Source organism: Pogona vitticeps, chromosome 14 (assembly GCF_051106095.1).
Source record: "Pogona vitticeps strain Pit_001003342236 chromosome 14, PviZW2.1, whole genome shotgun sequence".
Lineage (NCBI taxonomy): Eukaryota > Metazoa > Chordata > Lepidosauria > Squamata > Agamidae > Pogona > Pogona vitticeps.
Window position 1 is genome coordinate 7,774,300 of NC_135796.1, and position 18,589 is coordinate 7,792,888.

The 18,589-nt window shown below is 39.9% G+C and overlaps 1 protein-coding gene across 2 annotated transcripts in view; it reads right to left on the reverse strand.

The window, feature by feature from the left end:
* Window positions 1-10,206: 10,206 nt before the first annotated feature.
* FBXO21 (F-box protein 21) overlaps window positions 10,207-18,589 on the reverse strand; it is a 39,177-nt gene continuing 30,794 nt past the window's right edge. For both annotated transcript variants that reach the window (XM_020813600.3, XM_020813601.3), the window contains exons 9-12: window positions 18,175-18,307; window positions 14,998-15,188; window positions 14,461-14,618; window positions 10,207-12,879 (exon numbers count right to left, since the gene is read on the reverse strand). In XM_020813600.3, the coding sequence (XP_020669259.3) occupies window positions 12,704-12,879; window positions 14,461-14,618; window positions 14,998-15,188; window positions 18,175-18,307 (658 nt within the window). In that variant the 3' untranslated portion in view covers window positions 10,207-12,703. The remainder of the gene's footprint in view (window positions 12,880-14,460; window positions 14,619-14,997; window positions 15,189-18,174; window positions 18,308-18,589) is intronic.

Sequence of the window (18,589 nt, forward strand, 5' to 3'; positions counted from 1 at the left end):
GGAAATATAATGGCTAAACTCCCAGTACAGGACGTCCAGGATCTACTTGGATCTGATTCAGATCAGACTTGGACTAAGTTGCAACAGATGGATCAGGCAGAGGAAATGGCGAGTGCCAGCACTCCAGTAGGGAGGGGAGTGCCAGTCAGAAACATTCCTGATGAAACAGCAGGAGCAGCGGCAGCAGCAGCAGCCGGTGCTGAGGGTCCTGATCCTAACAAGAGTCTATCACCAGTGGATAAGTTAACAATGATGTTTGCAGATTTTGTTGCTTGTCACACTCAATCTATTCATAATCAGAACATTGCTGATGAGTTATTGAAGCAGTACAGAGAGAAAGAGGTGGAGCGTTTGGTTAATGAGCTGAAGGAAAAAGAGGAGTTTGAGAACTCAATAGCCAGTGTTGATAGAAGCAATCTACCTTACTACCATGATGACCTACCTGTTAGGGCAAAGACTGTACCTGTAGCGCCTAAGAGACAGAGTCAGCCTGAATTTAGAAAGTCTTTTTCTCAAGAGCCCAGGCAAAGTTCATTTGAGCAACGCAGGAGCCTAGCTCCTAGTCAGAGTAAAACGCCTCTTAAATGTTTTGAATGTGGTGGCTCTCATCTGCGACGAGATTGCCCAAGGTTGAATGTGCCAGCTAGCCAAGTTAAGGAGCCAGCTAGAAAAACACCTGTGCCAGCCCCACGCAGATCTAAAGCAGGCACACCCAAGATGGCGTATGTAAGTTCTGTGCCAGCGGGAACTCAGCAAGTGCCAGCTGCCAGTAATGCAGTTTCTGTGCCTCACCAGTCAAGCATTGTGCCTTCACAGAGTCAGGAAGGAGTTAACCTAACTGTAACCCCTTCACAAGCCAGTGGAATGCAGGCAGCAGTAAACCAATATGTGCCTAGAGTTTTGGACTTACAAATTGCTTCAATTTCCTCAGAAATTGTAAAAGAGACTGCATCAGGAGAGAGGTTTTCTGTTATGGATCCTGATTGCATAGTACCAACTGCACAAAGGGACTGGGCAACCCGTACATTTTCTGAGGTGGTTTTTCTTCACACACCTGGAGGTGATATGGCTTTAAGTGCTTTTCGTGACTCGGGTGCCGACATTTCTTCGATAAGCAAACATTTTCTAGACCCCACCTTGATCTTGAACAACCTGAGGTGTCCAGTAAAAACTTATGGATCTATAGAGACTGATCAGCATTTAATTCCTCTAGCTTATGTAAAAATTACCTATAAGTGCTGGTCAGGTGCAAAACATATTTTAACCCATGAGGGAAAACCTGATTTTCTTCTTGGAAATGACCTTGCTTTTTTGGATCACATGCAGAGTCAAAATGCAACTTCGATGTCGGTAGTTACGCGTTCTCAAAGTAGGGAGATGCATAATCCTGAACGGGAGCAGGAATCCACTGAGGATAGCTCAGATGGAGACCTTACCCAACAGCAGCCTCTTGTGACCGAACCTGATAATGCAGCTACAACTGAAACTACAATAGAGGAGGTGATACCTAAGGGATCAGAGGACTTTAGACTGAAGCAACTTAATGATCCCTCTCTAGCTTCTTTGAGGTCACAAGCAGACAACTATGCTGAACGTTCTGCGCATCAGCAAGTTAGTTTCCTGTGGGGAGAAAATGGACTTTTGTACAGAGAATATTTCCCCAAATCCAACTTGGATGCCCAACCTGTTCAACAGTTAGTCGTACCTACTGAATATAGACTGAGAATACTAGAAATGGCTCATGACCATCCGAGTAGTGGGCATCAAGGAATACAAAAAACCCTAAAGAGGATTTCTCAACATTTTTACTGGCCTGGTATTTCAAAAACTGTAATGGACTATGTCAGTTCTTGTGACTATTGCCAACGCACAGGCCATCAAACTGACAAGGTAAAGGCCGAAATGCAGATTATGGAAATTCCTGACCAAGTGTTCCAGTGTTTGCAAATGGATGTGCTAGGACCTTTTGTTCCTACTAAATCTAAGAAGAAATACATCATTTCTTTCATCTGTTCTGCCAGTAGGTGGATCGAGGCCTACGCTATTAGCAACCTGACAGCTACCACCATAGCTAGAATCATCGTGGACTTGTGCTCGCGTATTGGAGTACCATCCAAAATAATTTGTGATCAAGCAGGAGCCTTTACAAGTGAACTTATGCGTAAGATCTGCGAGATAAGTGGGATAACCATCAGTTTTAGCACGGCCCATCATCCTCAATCTCATGGTATGGTGGAAAGAGGGCAACAAACTTTGCTTAGGATGATTAAAACTTTGACCCAAGAATATGGAAACATTTGGGATGATCTTTTGCCTTTTGCTTTGTTTGCTTACCGTAGCTCAGCTCATTCTTCACTAGGTGGCTTTTCTCCAAGTGAGGTGGTGTTTGGAAGAAATCTACAAGGACCATTGGACTTCCTGAAATCCGATTGGGAAGGTGTGGTTAAAAGTAGTACTGTGCCAGTTGCTGATTTTGTTAGAAAACTTCAAGAGAAATTCTTGGCTGTCCAGGAGTTGGCCAGAGACAATTTGTTGGACGCTCAAGCAAGTCAGAAGTTCTTCCACGACAAGAGATCCAGACACAGAGAATTTTCTGTGGGTGATTTGGTACTTGTTCTGAATCCACTCAGACCTTCTAAGTTAGAAGTTGTCTGGGAAGGTCCAGGTGAAATTGTTCAAAAATTGGGAAATGTCAATTATCTTGTCAAAATGTTGGATTCTAATAAGAAACCTGTTCTTTACCATGTCAATAGTTTGAAACTGTACAAAGATAGATCTGCAATGGTTTTTCAATGTCATGCTGAATATTTTCATGCTGCAAATGAACCTATTGATATGTTATCTGAATTGCAAGATGCAGGTACATGGTCTGATAATCTTGTTTTAACAGGTACCGTTGATCAGAAAGAAAGGTTGTTTCAAATTTTAGAACAATACCAAGATGTGTTTTCAGATAAACCAGGTTACACCAAATTGATCAGTCATGTGATAACTACTGAGAACAATGCCCAGCCCATACGGTCTAGCCCATATAGAGCAATTGGTAATCATGCTATCCAAATTGAACAAGAGATACAAAAGATGTTATCTTTGGGGGTGATTGAACCGTCATTCTCCCCTTGGGCTTCTCCGGTGGTTCTGGTGCCAAAACGTAACGCTTTGGGTGAAATTCTCGAGGAAGTAAGATTTTGTGTTGATTACAGAAAGTTAAACAGTGTTACTGTTCCAGATCCATACCCATTGCCTAGAATGGATGATTTAATTGAACATCTTTCAAAGGCTAAGTTTATTAGCATTCTCGATCTAAAGAATGCTTATTGGCAGCTCCATTTAGCTGAAGATTCATGAGATAAGACCGCTTTCATCACGCACGTGGGAACTTTCCGTTTCCGCAGATTGCCATTTGGTTTGAAGAACGCCGGTGCGTCATTTCAAAGGATGATAGACAAACTTTTACAAGGGTTACCTTTTGCAAGTGCTTATCTTGATGATGTTGCCATTTTCAGTTCTGATTTTAATTCTCACATGTCTCACATTGAAACTGTTTTGTCCAGACTTCAGCAAGCAGGACTGACAGTCAAAGCCAGCAAATGTCAATGGATGCAAGGAAAAGTCATGTACTTAGGTCATTTGATTGGGCAAGGAGAAATTCAGACTTTGCAAGCTAAAGTACAATCTATTAATGATTGGCCTATTCCAAAAACTAAGAAACAGGTACGCTCGTTTTTGGGCCTAGTTGGCTACTACAGAAAATTTATTCCTGATTTCAGTCATTTGGCTTCACCGCTGAGAGAGCTCACTAGGAAGAGACAGCCTGTCAAGGTAAAGTGGACACCAGAGTGTCAAGGTGCCTTTGATGCTTTAAAAGCTAAGATTATGGATGCGCCTATACTGAAATCCCCTGAATGTAGTGGCAGATGGTCTTTCTAGAATGTACTGTGAAGATTCTTATGAACCTGAACGTTGAAACGATGTATTCAACAGTGTGCTATGTTTCAGTATTGTAATAGTTAATCTGTAGTTGAATTTTGAGATATAACCAGTTAATTACTTTGAATTACTTTTGCTTGATTTCTTAAAATTAGATCAGATTAACTGCTCTGAATTTTAACGATAATCAGGGGGGGCATGTGATGATTTGTGTTTTTATGTGTATTAGAATGGGATATGTAGTCCTAAGATTGTCCCAATAGCATCCATTTTGATTTAAAGTCTGCTCTGTAGTAGGAAAGTTTTACATGCTGTTTCAGAGAAGCTTCGCTCTCTGGTTATCTCGTTGCTAGGGTGAGTAGAGAGCAGAGACTTTCGTAGTCAAAATAATTCTGCCACAAAGTATGATAACAACTGAAGCTTCATGAGAAAGTTAGGCGGAACAACAAGACCCAGGAGGGGGTGTTCCTTATGAAGAATTCTGGGAAGAAGAAGGAAGTTAGTGAGGAGTTGGAAAAAGATGGAGATGGTCTGAGAAAGGGCAGACACGTGTTTTTCCCATAATGGACTATTTTTCCTACCTTGGACTGATGGAAGTCAACAGGTTTTCATCTAGCATCCGCCTGTGAAGACTCAAGACACGTGAGATGGACTATGTTACCCTTTATATTAGTTAGCATAGTTTCATTTCTTTATTTTTCCAGCTGGAGTGGGGGGAGTGGAGTGTTCTGTTGGTCTTGAATGAAAATGTACCTACTAAACTATATTACTATCAACTGAATTCTTTTCTAAGCAATTCTTTTCAATAAAGCAGTAATGTCTAAATCTGCATGTATTAGTTCTTGAACAGACTAGCTGAATGTCTAATTGGCCACGTGGGTTTGCTACCAAACTTTCAGAGCCAAATCATTCTGAGTATAACTCAAGGATGTGTCTGTGTGTGTTGCTTTCTAAAAAAAGGGGATTGGCTTTTGAGGAAGAAATTTAGACAAGACCTGGCTGGGAACTAATTGGCTCGTCTCAGCAGTTAGAGGTTTGTCTGGATTTCGTACTCATCCCAGTTTCCGGCACCCCCATAAATCTCTTTGGAGATAAGGGGCAGCTTACAAACACAAGGTCCAACAAATTCCTTACTGGTCTTGCAGACAATTTCATGGTCCATAAGTTGGAAGAGGCAACAAGGGGAACAGCTATTTTAGATCTAATCTTAACCAACAGGGAGGACCTTGTTAATGAGTGGTGGGAGCCTTAGGTGGGAGTGACTATGCTCTCTTGGAAATTGTTATACAGTGGGAAGGGGAAGCCATGTGTAATCACACACACATTCTAGACTTCAAGAAAGCCAATTTTTGTAAATTTAGGGAATTATTGGTTGAAATTCCATGGACAGAGGCACTAAAGGAGAGGGGAGTTCAAGATGGATGGGATTTTTTTAGAACTGAGATACTAAAGGCATAATCTAAGACTGTTCCAAGAAGGAAAAATGGGAGATGTCTAAAGAAACCAGAATGGTTGACAAAAGAACTTTCAACTCAACTAAGTGTAAAAAAATGTACAAGAAATGGAAAAATGGGGAAAGTACCAAAGACGAATACAAGCAAATAGCAAGTACATGTAGGGGGATGGTAAGAAAAGCTACAGCACAGCACAAATTTAGGCTTGCTAGAGAGATTAAAGATAATTAAAAGGGATTTTTAGTTATGTCAGCAGTAAAAGGAAAAAGAAGGAAACAATAGGGTCTTTGCATGGAGATGATGGCCAATTACTAACAGAGAACAGGGAAAAGGCAGAACTACTCAACACCTTCTTTGCCTCAGTTTTTTCCAAAAGGGAAAATAGTGCTCAACCTGAGAGATGAAGTAGTGTGGGAAATGCAGCGCAAAATAGGTAGAGAAGTACTACAGGATTACCTGGCTACATTGGATGAATTTAAGTCTCCTGAGCCAGATGAATTACATCTGAAGATATTAAAAGAACTGGCAGAAGTAGTATCAGAACCATTGGCAATAATCTTTTATAATTCTTGGAGAACAGGGGAAGCCCCCACAGATTGGAGGAGGGCAAATGTCCCTATCTTCAACAAGGGGAAAAAAGAAGACCCAAATAATTATCACCCCATCAGTCTGACATCAATTCCTGGAAAGATTCTAGAGAAGATCATTAAGCAGACAGTTTGTAATTACTTAGAAAGTAATGCTGTCATTACTAGAAATCAACACAGGTTTCTCAAAAAAAAAAAGTCACGCCAGACTAATTTCATCTCTTTTATTGATAGAGTTACAGGTTTGGTGGATGAAGGGAACACTGTGGATGTAGCATATCCTGATTTCAGTAAGGCCTTCGACAAGGTTTCTCACAATATTCTTGCAAAGAAGCTAGTAGAATGTGGGATAGATAGTGCTACTGTTCGGTGGATTTGTAATTGGTTGACTGACCAAACCCAAAGGGTGATCACAAATGGCTCCTTTGTCCCGGAAAGAGGTGACTAGTGGGGTGCCCCAAGATTCTGTTCTGGGTTCCATGTTATTCAACATATTTATCAAAGACTTGGATGAAGGAATAGAATATGTTGATTAAATTTGCAGAAGATGCCAAATTGGCAGGGGTTGCTAATTCCCCAGAGGACAGGATTAAAATTCAAAATGACCTTGACAGATTAGAGTCCTGGGCCAAAACTAACAAAATGAATTTCAATGAGGAGAAATTTAAGGTCCTACAGCTAGGTAGAAAAAAATGAACTGCACAGATATAGGATGGAAGACACCTGGCTAGACAGCAGTACCTGTGAAAGGGATTTAGGAGTCTTGGTAGACCACAAGCTGAACATGAGCCAGCAGTGTGTTGCGGTTGCCAAGAAAGCCAAAGTGATTCTTGGTTGTATAGTGTCTAGATCAAGGGAAGTGATAGTACCACTCTATTCTGCTTTGGTCAGACCTCACATGGAGTATTGTGTCCAGTTCTGGGCACCTCAATTAAAAAAGGATGTTGGCAACCTGGAAAGCGTCCAGAGGAGGGCGACCAAATGGTTAAAGGTCTGGAAGCAATGTCCTATGAGAAGCAGTTTAGAGAGTTGGGGATATTTAACCTTACAAAAAGAAGGTTGAGAAGAGGACATGATAGGCATGTTTAAATATCTGAAAGGATGTAATGTTGAAGAGGGGACAGGTTTGTTTTCCAGGGCTCCAGAGACTAGGACACAGAGCAATGGTTTCAAACTATAGGAAAAGAGATTCCATCTGAACATTAGGAAGAACTTCCTGGCGGTCAGAGTTGTCTGGCAGTGGAATAGGCTGCCTCAAAGGGTGGTGGAGTCTCCTTCTTTGGAGGTTTTTAAGCAGATGCTGGATGGCCATCTGTTGGGAGAACTTTGATGGATCTTCCCACATGGTGAGGGTTTGGACTGGATGGCCTCTTCTGACTCTGTGACTCTATGATGAGTTACCATCTATCCTCTGGATAAACATCTCCAGAATGGAGAATTCACCACATCGTGGGGCATTCTGTTCTTCAGAACAGCTGGCACTGTCTTCCATATTGCTCTTAAGATTTTGTTGAAAGCTGGTGCTCTGGCTTTTCTACTTCTCAGTCCTAGTCCTGGTTTCTGAGGCAGCGAAGGACAAGCTTGCTCTGTCTTCTATGTGATAAGCGCTTCAGATGTTTAAGGACAATTATAACATCTCCCCTTACTCTTCTCTTCTGCAGGCTAAATACATCCTAGCTTTTTCAACCATTTCTTACAAGGACTTGGTTTCTAAACTGCTTATTTTCCTGGCTGCTGTCCTCCACAATTCTGTTTGCCTGTATTAAGAACTTGACTCCACATACAGCTTAACTAGTGCAATGTTAGATTTTAGCTGCTGCTTATCACTCAGACATTGCTGAGTGTAAATGCCACAAAATATGTGGAAAGATAAAAGGAGTATAGTCAGGACTGAGAATTCTGGGCCAACCGTAACCATGAGATGATGGTCCTGAACTTAGATCTGAAACCCGGCAAACTGTTGAACCTTTCTTTTATCCTGCATGTGGGTAAAACTCAAAGGACATTCCAACGCAGCTTATGAAAGCAAAGGTCTAGCTAACCCTCAAGAGAGAAATACCCAGTTCAGCACCACATCATACAGGCCACAGATTCCTCTAGTTACTACTGTCTTCATAAGTTGAACTGGTGCACTGGTGTGGAAAATCCATTCATCCACCCATGGGTATTGTTTAGTGCACAGTGAAAGATTACTGGCCTCAAATAAGGCTTTAAAAGCTGTGTTTCTAATGGAGAAGTGGAAACGTGGCTCCATTCTTCTTCACACCATGTGAAAATGACAAATGGCAAACCTCTATCAAGCCACAATCTTCTTTCACTATACAGTGGTGCCTTGCAAGACAGATGCCTCGTGGGATGAAAAACTCACAAGACGAATGGTTTTTGTGATGGGATTGATGACTTGCAAGACGAATGTTCCTATGGCTGTGCTTCGCAAGATGAATGTTTTCCATTTTTTGTTCCTGCCTTATGTTTGCTGATTTTTAAATGTTTTTCTATGATGTTTAAAAAGTTAAAAGTTTTTGATTGAAAATTTTTAAATCATCTGCACAATACGTATGGCTTTAAAGAGCACTTAATAAACCCTTTGTAAAGCAAATTTGACTTTGTTCTGACTTTTTTGCCCATAGGAACACATTCATTAGATTTCAATGCATTCCTATGGGAAAATGCATTTCACAAGATGAATTTTTCACAAGACACTAACTCCGGAACAAATTAAATTCGTCTTGCGAGGCACCACTGTACTGTATTTCATGAGGCACAAACTTTTCATAAGCTACACTGAAATAGTTTTCCAATCAGGACAAGGTTTGCAGATTGTGCTCATACCTAGCTAGCATTTTAACAAACCAATTATTTTTTGAGCAAAGACATCTGCATCCGACAGTCCAGGCCAGAGAAACATTCCTATTTAAATACCTTCTTAAACTGCAAACGAATGCTTGTAAAGTGCTGTTAAAAAAAACCCCACATTTTAATGTCAAGGCTTGAGCTCTTTCCTCTCAATGTTAAATTATTTTCATTCATTCCCCAGTTATCAAAACAAACAGCACCTTGAAAATCTCCCAAAAATCCTTTACTTGAAAGGAAAGCCCAAGAATTAAAAGGAAGGAAATAGAAGGAAGTAATTAGAGGTTTATGTTGCAGTCTTGCACATCTAATCAGGAGAAACTAATTCCATGTAAACATGGTGATGAATCAGTTAAGCTACACACAGCACACTAAACATTTTAAAATCAATCACAAATTATTGCTTAGATCAACATTTCTTGTTAGCTCTATAATGAACTCAGTTGCAAAAACCATTAAGACTACCTCCCATTTTGTTGTTATTTAATTGTTGTGTCCGACTCTTCGAGACCCCATGGACCAGAGCACGCCAGGCCCTCCTGTCTTCCACTGCCTCCCGGAGTTTGGTCAAATTCATGTTGGTCGCTTCAATGATGCTGTCCAACCATCTCATCCTCTGTCGTCCCCTTCTTCTCTTGCCTTCACACTTTCCCAATATCAGGGGCTTTTCCAGGGAATTCTCTTCTCATGAGATGGCCAAAGTATTGGAGATTCAGCTTCAGGATCTGTCCTTCCAATGAGCACTCAGTTTTGATTTCTACCCCTGCCTCGCCTAGCAGGGCTTAACAGCAACTTGAGGGAAGGAAAAAGTGTTAAGATTGTTGTGCTGTGGTCCCAAGTTTGCTTACAACAACCCCACCCTAGTCCAACCTGTGGCAGCTATGTGCATTATCGGGGGAGGGGGGTAGAATTGTATAGTCATTCTTTTCACAAAATTAGCCTGTTTGGTACAATGAAATACAGAGACCAGATTGGACTAGCATATCTTGATGTTAGTACTGTAACATCCTTGTCCAAGTTTCTGTATTTCCTGGACTAGTATTGCTGATAGTGGAATCAAACAGAAAATATTTAATGGTGGATAACAGTCTATGAGATCATGATTTTGACCATCCATGTTCTTCCAAACTGTAAGATGCTGAGCAAGCCTGATACCAAAAATGACAGGTTTGATATGGAATAGGGCAGCTGAATTTCTTGGAGGTCTCTCAATACCAGTGGTGGAATTCATGAGAAGCTTCACCATAAGAATATGGAAATGAAGCTATGGACTACAAAAAACAGCTGTGGATCACCCCCAAATTATATACTTTTACACCTAGAAAGCATCCATTATGATGCCACAGAGTCTGTTCTATTTAATGGATCTATCCATTAGCCACTCAAAATACAACATGCTGATTTATTCAACAAATCCAGAAGTTTAGTTGTAAATATACAAAAACCCCACAGAAAAATTCACATTTATATTAGGCTGCAGGACTCTGTTTTGCCAACTTGTCAGACTAGGTGAATGAACAGTATATATTTCCAAATAATCTAAAAGATACATGTATACAGTCTGAATCTGACATGATTAGCATTTTATTCTATCATGTGTCAAAGGTGCTGGGAGGATAAGGAAAGAATCGATAACACTAAAATAGTCATAAATACAGCTTGTTTAGTGACCAAAACTGCACACTGAATTTTAACTGTACAAAGTGTATTGTTTTTTAAAATTCATAATCTTTATATTGTTCTTTATATATTATTCTTCATATATATATATATATATCTATAGCACCTTTCATTTGAAGTACAAGTTCTATAAACAAAAATGCAGAGAGATACCACAGACAAACATCCGATTACCAAGAGCACAGAGAAGTAGGGATCGTACCTGTGCTACAGATCAAAGTTATACAGCTAGCATTAACGCAGGACTCCGTCACAGGAGTTCTGCCATGCTTCGCATGAGCCCTGGCACATTGGAAAGGAGCCACAGACTCAAAATGTTCTATTCTGTTTTCCTGTTCACCTGTTTGTGTTGTATCCTTGTTTGAAAGACAACCCTGGAACCTGAGAAGAACTCCTAAAAGGGCCATGGACAAAAAAAGATTGAGAATGGCTGCATTAGAGAACCATCTGCAGGCTAAAAAATACAAAGTTTGAGGCAGATGCATTGTTGCATAATATAGAAGCATTAACACTTCACAGAAAGAGTTTCCCAGGCTTCATGTTACTGACATTTTTGTCTCTCAATGAGAGCCTGGGATTTATGATGTGTGAAGTATGCAGGATTTTAGCTTCCAACCAAGGCCTCTTCAATTTAAATTACATTTATTGCAAATACTTTCTTTCCTACTCTACATTAATTTGTTATTTGAATCTTTAGCTTTCCTCTTGGTTCATTCTCCCAAGGTGATTATTAACACTGCTGGTTCATATGAGCCACCGTCTCCTAGTACATGCGAAAACATCCACACAAGTGTGGATGACTGTGGTTATTTGTTGGATCTGAAGGGTTCAGATTAAGTTATCACAATTGATTCAGGTCTTCACCCATGATTGTTCAGATCCAGACATGCCTGAACTAAACCTCAAACTGTGTTAAGCCACCCGGGAACATATGTGGACCTTCACAAAGAAATATGCTGACTAACTATTGTAAAATGCAACATGCACATCAACCACTATCCTGAAAATAATGATTTCACTGCTATAAAAAGTGGCATTCTAAGTTTAAATCATTACAGTGCAAACATTATCATTTGCAGCATAATAATTAAAACTTACTTGTAGTGCCACGAAGTGTATAATCTATTACATACTGACTTCACTCTGCTTAGGCATCAACTTTAAAATCACAGAATCTATGTCCTCACAGTTAACTGTTTATGATGTGTAATAAAACGTAGAGAGATGCATGATGTGTGAATTTTTTTTTGCAAACCCAGATTGTTCTGATAGTCAAGTCTGAAAATTATCTTACCCACATTTGAGACACCACCCCCAACGATTGCGAACTTCAGAAGCCACACTATTTGTTTTCATTCCTAGTTTTTAGGCTAGGAAAAATAGTTTTTCGAAAAGCTATGAATTTCACAGCTCAGATGCCCTGAAGTATGGATGCACTGATAGGGAAAGCTCACAGCTACCTGAACAATCTCTTCAAGACAGACACAAGTGCATAACAAGAGGACTATACTATACATATCCAACTAGATCATAAATGTGGCCCATCAATAATTCACTCTTGGGACTCCCAGTGCACAGGTGTTTGTAGTGAAAGGGACTCCGTCTGCAAAAAAGAGAAAGATTTATGCAATCTTCATCTTTTATGTGAAGCTTAAGCTGTTCCTCTCAGGCAGTGGGAAGAGAACCACTCCGCATATTCTCATGATCTTTGAACAAGGAAGTGTAAATATCCTTCCTAAGAGTCTAGGATTGGATTGCTGGCTACTGAAAAGATCAGAGAACAGGGGAGGGGGGGCGGGGCTGACAGAGTTGAAAAGGGCACAATGATAATGTACAAATCTCAAACATTCAAAATACTAGAGATATGTCAAGCCCAATCTATATAATGTCAACAGGTTCAGCCCACAGGCTGTTGAAAACACCTCTAAATCAAGAACAAGAACTTTAGAGTCCAGAAGAAGTAAATGAGAGTAGGTGCTTCTTATGGTGTGGTCCTTTTAGACATGTAACATCTTGTCTCAACAATCCATGTGTCCACATTATTTCATTACTTTTGGGACACCATAACTTACAAAAGAAAATACTTTACTGCTAGTTACTGAGCAAAATATGACTCCTAGTTAAGTCAGGGAACCCACAACATAATTCTCACAGCTAGTGTGAGAAGTTGTCTTCTGCTCTTCTACAGAGATGGAAAGCTCATTCACTTTTCTCATATGTCTTTTGGACAGCTGCATGCGTAAGTTCCATGTCTTCAGGGTATCGGATCTGTAACTCCTTGTTTGCTATGTAGTGAATACCAGCAAACTCCATAAAATAGCGGCCTATGTCTGGGTGAGGAATTTCATGAGGTTCCATGTTATATTCCAAATTCTCTGCAAGAAGAAAGAGGAGTTATTGTATCTGTAATCTCTCAAGAAATCATGGCTTGGATCTGCTGTCAATTCAGAATAGAGAATGCTGAATAAGGAATCGCACCAGCTCCTCTTGGAAACCTGTCTCTTCAAGTTCACCAATAACACCATCCACGTGTATTAAGAAACCCAGCCTAAAATGCATTTGATTGTTGTTACCAGCATCTGCTGCTGCGCTGCTACATCTTCTTTGATGTCTGGTGTCGAGTTGTTCCTTCATGACTGTATGTGCCCAATCACCATATTTATAACTCTTACAGATTGTTTTCATTTCCCCTTATCTTGCATTGCTAACTTAGGATTTTCAACTTGCAGGAATTTCTAGTACAAATTTCCATTGACTCTGATCCTGTTCTGTTTCCTAAGGCTGACAAAATTGTTTATATAACATTTGAGATGTTGACTATCTTACAACTTTAGGAAAATGGTACCTTTGTTTTTGATATTTAAGTCTAATTTTGCAGAATTCAAATATTTATTCCCCCCCCCCGCAAAGATGGCACTATTTCAGTGAAAGATATTCAACCATTCAGCTGTCATAAAATTGTTTACATATTCTATAATCTTGATCTGCGGTCAATTGTTTTGGGTGCATTTAAAGTGTCATGAATTGACTCATAGTAACCGTTCCGAGGTGTAGTTTAAAACAGCACTTTACTTTTAAGGCTTTTTTTCTGGGCCCCCATGAACATTTTACATTCTTACAAAACACATCATTTCAAATACTGACAATACTAACCATGAAATGCAGCAGTTTGGTGGGGGACCCTCTCCTCCTTCTTTCTTCTGAGCCCAGAAAAAGAACTGGGTGGACATATCCCTGTTGTGCTTAGCCTCAGAAATATGAATATTAAAATATTGTTCTATGTGGATCTTAAAGGCTCACATAGAACAGAGAGATCACTTTGCACACTTATACAACTTTGGGACTGCTCCTGAAAACATTCAAAAAGCACTGAGATGGCCAAAGTCAGCACTCAACAAGAAAAAGGATGACTAATGCAATAATCCTGCCTGATGATCTAAATCCAATTGCAGGTACGAAGAAGAGTAGACCTAATGAATCAACAGAATCTATGAGATTTAATTTGATGAGTTAGGAGTCAAGTAGCTGTAGTTGAGAAACTAGCCAAAAAAAGCCTGAGATGAAGCAAGGGTTGGAACTAACAGGCAAACTAGGTACTACTGATGGTGCATGTGTGAAGAACTACAGCAGATCCAGCAAGTGCAGAGCAAGAAATGTAGCCCCAGCCCCAATAAATAGCATATTTTAGCCTCTCCTGTCCAAGAGGACCATTTTTGGTGGGGGTCATTCTCAGTGAGTACTGATCTAGGTAGGTGGTTGTAAAGTCCCAGCAGTCCCAACAACAGCTTAGTGCAAATAGGTACATAGTTTAACCACTGACCCCTTCTATCGTTGCCTAGGACTGGAGGGAGGTAGCCCAATGCTTTGGCAATCACCATTATGGAGAAGATCGCTGTACGTGTATAAAACAATGCGCTTCCATTAATATGGATGTCAAAATATGCCTGCCTGCTTACCTTGGGCAGCATATCGGCACGATCCATCCTCTACTAATACATTGTAGAATGGCTGGTTGGGACCATGTGGTAAGCTATGGACATTCATGTTTCGGATCCATTCGTGACCCATCATACATGATGGATCCCAACCATAGATCACACAGTTATAACCATATCTAAATCAAACACAGAAAAAGGGGTCACATAACTCCATCAAATGTTGAGTCAGAAATAATCATGCAGGCAAGGGATCAAGACATCATGTACTAAGAAATTGAAACAAAGGATTAACGACAAAATATAATTGGAAATGTGGTTCTCATAAAGCTAATTTTGAGCCTATTTCGGCAGATGCATCAAGCTTAGTACTTTTTACAGTGATGTATGAAATACGGCCTTGGGCTTTGAGTAATGGCAGTTAACATGGAAGGTCCACTTGCAGTAGCTAGGTCTGTGATAGTCCATTTAACACACAGAGGTAGCCACCGGAGGATGCTGTCATCTAGCAGCACAAAATCCCAGGCAAAAAATTAGAAAAAGACAGAATGGATTCACCTCTTGTGTTTCATAATCAGGCCGACTGAATAGCAGACACCTTTATGTTTCTCATCGGAGTGGAGCTTCACCTCAGGCCCTGCTTCCTCTTTCCTACGCTCGATATGTTCCAGTGTATGTTGAACTAAATAGCCCACTGCTCCATGCTGGGAGGGGTCCAATGCTTGAATGTGCTGCAAGATGTCCAGAACCTTTGAAAGCAAAGACAATGTGCCATTGCAATGGCTACCATTTCAGCCAGGCCTTGGGCCTGATGGTACAGAGAACCATACATTATAAAAGGGAGTTGTGCCATTTTAAAATAGAGACATTTTATAAGGGAGAATGTGCTTTGAATTCTCTGTTTATATTGTATCCGTATTCATCGCAAAGGCTAACTGTGAGCCCCTAAGGATTTGCAGTCAAGACACTTTTAAGTAACTATTCTGCTGAATCTATATCACAGGTTTTTGAGAAATGGGTTTCCTCATTCTCTAAGAAACACACAAAAGAAAACAGCCTGGCTTTCATTATATGACAAGCCAAGGAAAGCCAGGGACCATGTCCTTTCATGTATGAGCTCTATGGTACAGAAGCAGTTAAAGCTTTGCTCGGTGATTTGCCAAGCATGTCCAACACTAGCTTTTTTTTAATGTGGGCAGAACTAAGGAGTTTCAATGAAATGAGCAACTCTTCATGTGCTACTAAGGATAATGTAAAGGTCAACCTTTGTCTGCACAACATTTTGCAAAGTACCTACTACTATTTATTCCTTAGCATATGCTTTAGCTAGGAACCCAAATGGATATTTATTCTACTAGATCTGTTTCTTCTTCCACAACTTTCTTGAGAGGAGCTCAAATACAGGACATCTGCAGAGCTTCAACTTGGTCACACATTTATGAAACACTACAGACTCAATGTTTGACCACACCAAGATTTTATGTTCGGTGAAGCCATATTATCTTCAGTTTTATCATGATGTTCAGGCACTGGTAAGTGAGCAAACAAATCATCAATTTATATGAGCGACAGAGACCATGAATAAGGAGATCATATTGCTGCTTGTAACTGTAATTGTTTGAGTGGTCATCTGTGAAGTTACACAACCCATTCACCTCTCTTCAACCCATAACATTTTTCTCCCTTGGAATGCATGGCCTTGGTGGATGGAAACTGATGAGGAGCTGTAGTGAACAGCCCCGCCCTCACCTGTCCATCACAGCTGAACAGGGGAGGAGGAGCCAATGAGTGGATGGAAGGTGGAGCCAAGGGGAGAGGGGGCTGGATATAAAGGCTGGTGGCTGGAGTCTGAGGGGAGATTCTGGTAGTGAGAGACAGTGTGAAACTTAAAAGTGGGTTAGAGATCTGTACGAATGCTGAATGGAACAGAGTGCTAACAGAATTTTAAAGTCACTAAAAGAATTTTAAAGTAAAACAGATTTGATTCAAATACAAGTGATTAGCAACCTGTATTTTACCTCTTGAATATTAATCAGATGTTAGCTTACCTGATCTAATAAATAACTTAAGTTTTAAAAGCACACATGTCTCCATGATTAAATGATTAAAGGCAGTAATACCTGGTGGCAGTGAAGAAAGAAGAGCGAGAACCTCGTGAAGGCCTGGGGGAATAGGGGCTTCAGAGGAGATCGCCACAGGAGCCATTAGGGCATACCTAATCTCGGGTAGCGTGGGGCCAGGTTCTCTTCAAGCAGCTCTTTATCACTAGAATAGTCCAACAATTCCATTGTGCAGGAATGTGCAGAAGAACCACAGGTAAGCAACTTTCCTCTCAAAGCGATTTTATCTGATCTACTATTTCACACTATTTTGTTTCTCTGTGGTATTATTTTACAAACATATAAATATTTAAAAAAATATTTTAAGCATTTGGATTTGTTGATAACAATTATAAAGCACCTTAGTACAATCGTCAAAGGCAGTTTGGAAATCTACTGAATAGCATTTTTTAAAAAAAACTAGCAGCAGGTCTGTTTCCACCTATGCCGAGGGAAGCAACTCTTGTTCTTTTTTGTGGAGCACGAGTTACCAAATGTTACAATATTCTGTAAGCCAAGAAGCGCATGATTTTTATCATATATGGCACATGTTAGCCTTGGAGGAAAAAAATGGGAACAAAGTCACTATTATGACTTGCAAAACTCCAACACTTTCAAAAGAAGATAAGATGCTGAAAAGGTTAAAACCACTTTATAATTCTAAGGCTTAGACTCACTTTTTGTTATTAATATTAATTACATCCTATATAAAGAACATGCAGAACTAGCAAGGTGGATTATTACATCTGCTATTATATGTCAAATACAGGAAACAACAACAACAACAACAAAAAGAATAACATTAAATTGATTCATTTATTAAAATGTGAGACTATGCTATCAAACAAATTCACATATTATACAAGAATCAGAGAAAAATGTGAAGAAATAATATTTGCTTCTTAACAAGTGGAAACTCGGGGCCCTCTGTTTCCATGTTATGAATAGTGTTTACATTATATTTAATAAGAAACAATAACTGGATTATTTTCAGACAACTCATGAGTTTGTGGTTTTTGCCATTCTGAGATACAGATAACTACAGTGCTTTTCTCTTTTTTACTTTTTGTCTAAGTTGACACAAATATATGTGCATATATTCTTATATTTTTTAATACTTGTCATTATTATTAGCAAAAATAAATTCAGAGGAATGAAGGAAAGGAAGAAATGGTTTTGGACTCATTGGACAAGGAAGCAAAAATACGGGAGACATAGGACATTGCCTTTTCCCTCTTAAAGGCACCCTCCTCACTGGCATCAGATAAAATACCTTAAGTGGATTTCTCTGGGAAGTGTATGCTACAAACACAGAGCCACCACCACAAAGATTCTATCCCTTGAACTCACCAATCTTGCTGAAGGTCCAGAGAACAAAATCTCAAATGCTGATCTTAAAGCTTAGGAAGACTACCCACTTCAGTGACACATAAGTGAACTGTTTGCAAAACAGAATGCTAAGCTGGCAGCATGGTTGATAAATTGTGGAAGAAATAAGTTTAAATGGGACATAAAAGGTTAGTAGGAGAGACGGCAAGTGCTTAGAGAGAAGAAACAATCTCACTAGCATTTCTTTTAGGAAGCTTACTCTATATGAATGAATCAGTATAAAATTGAGGTATACAAACCCAAGTACCTTCTCTGGCCAGATTCCCAGGTGGAAGTACAGTCTAGCCTGGAGCATCAGATGTTGCACATTGTCTGGATACATCGCCAGGTACAAATCCAAAGAGTCTCTTAGGAGCTGATAGGACTGATCAGTACCTTCCCTAGTAAACAGAAAGATGCAAATTACATTTTTGCTTTTATGTACACAGATGACACCCAGAGACAAGATCCCTTTTGTTAGAGTTATTATTTTTATTGAGATCCTCCTTTTGCCATATATTTCCATAAAGTAACTGGAACTTATTTAAGATGTTCCTTTCACTCACAAGTGTATGTCCCCCTCACACACACAGATAGAAGGCCAATTTAAACTAATATTCTGGACTCTGGTTGCCCCCTAGTGGAGAGGAACAACCCAAAGCTCCAGTCTCATCTCCAAGCTG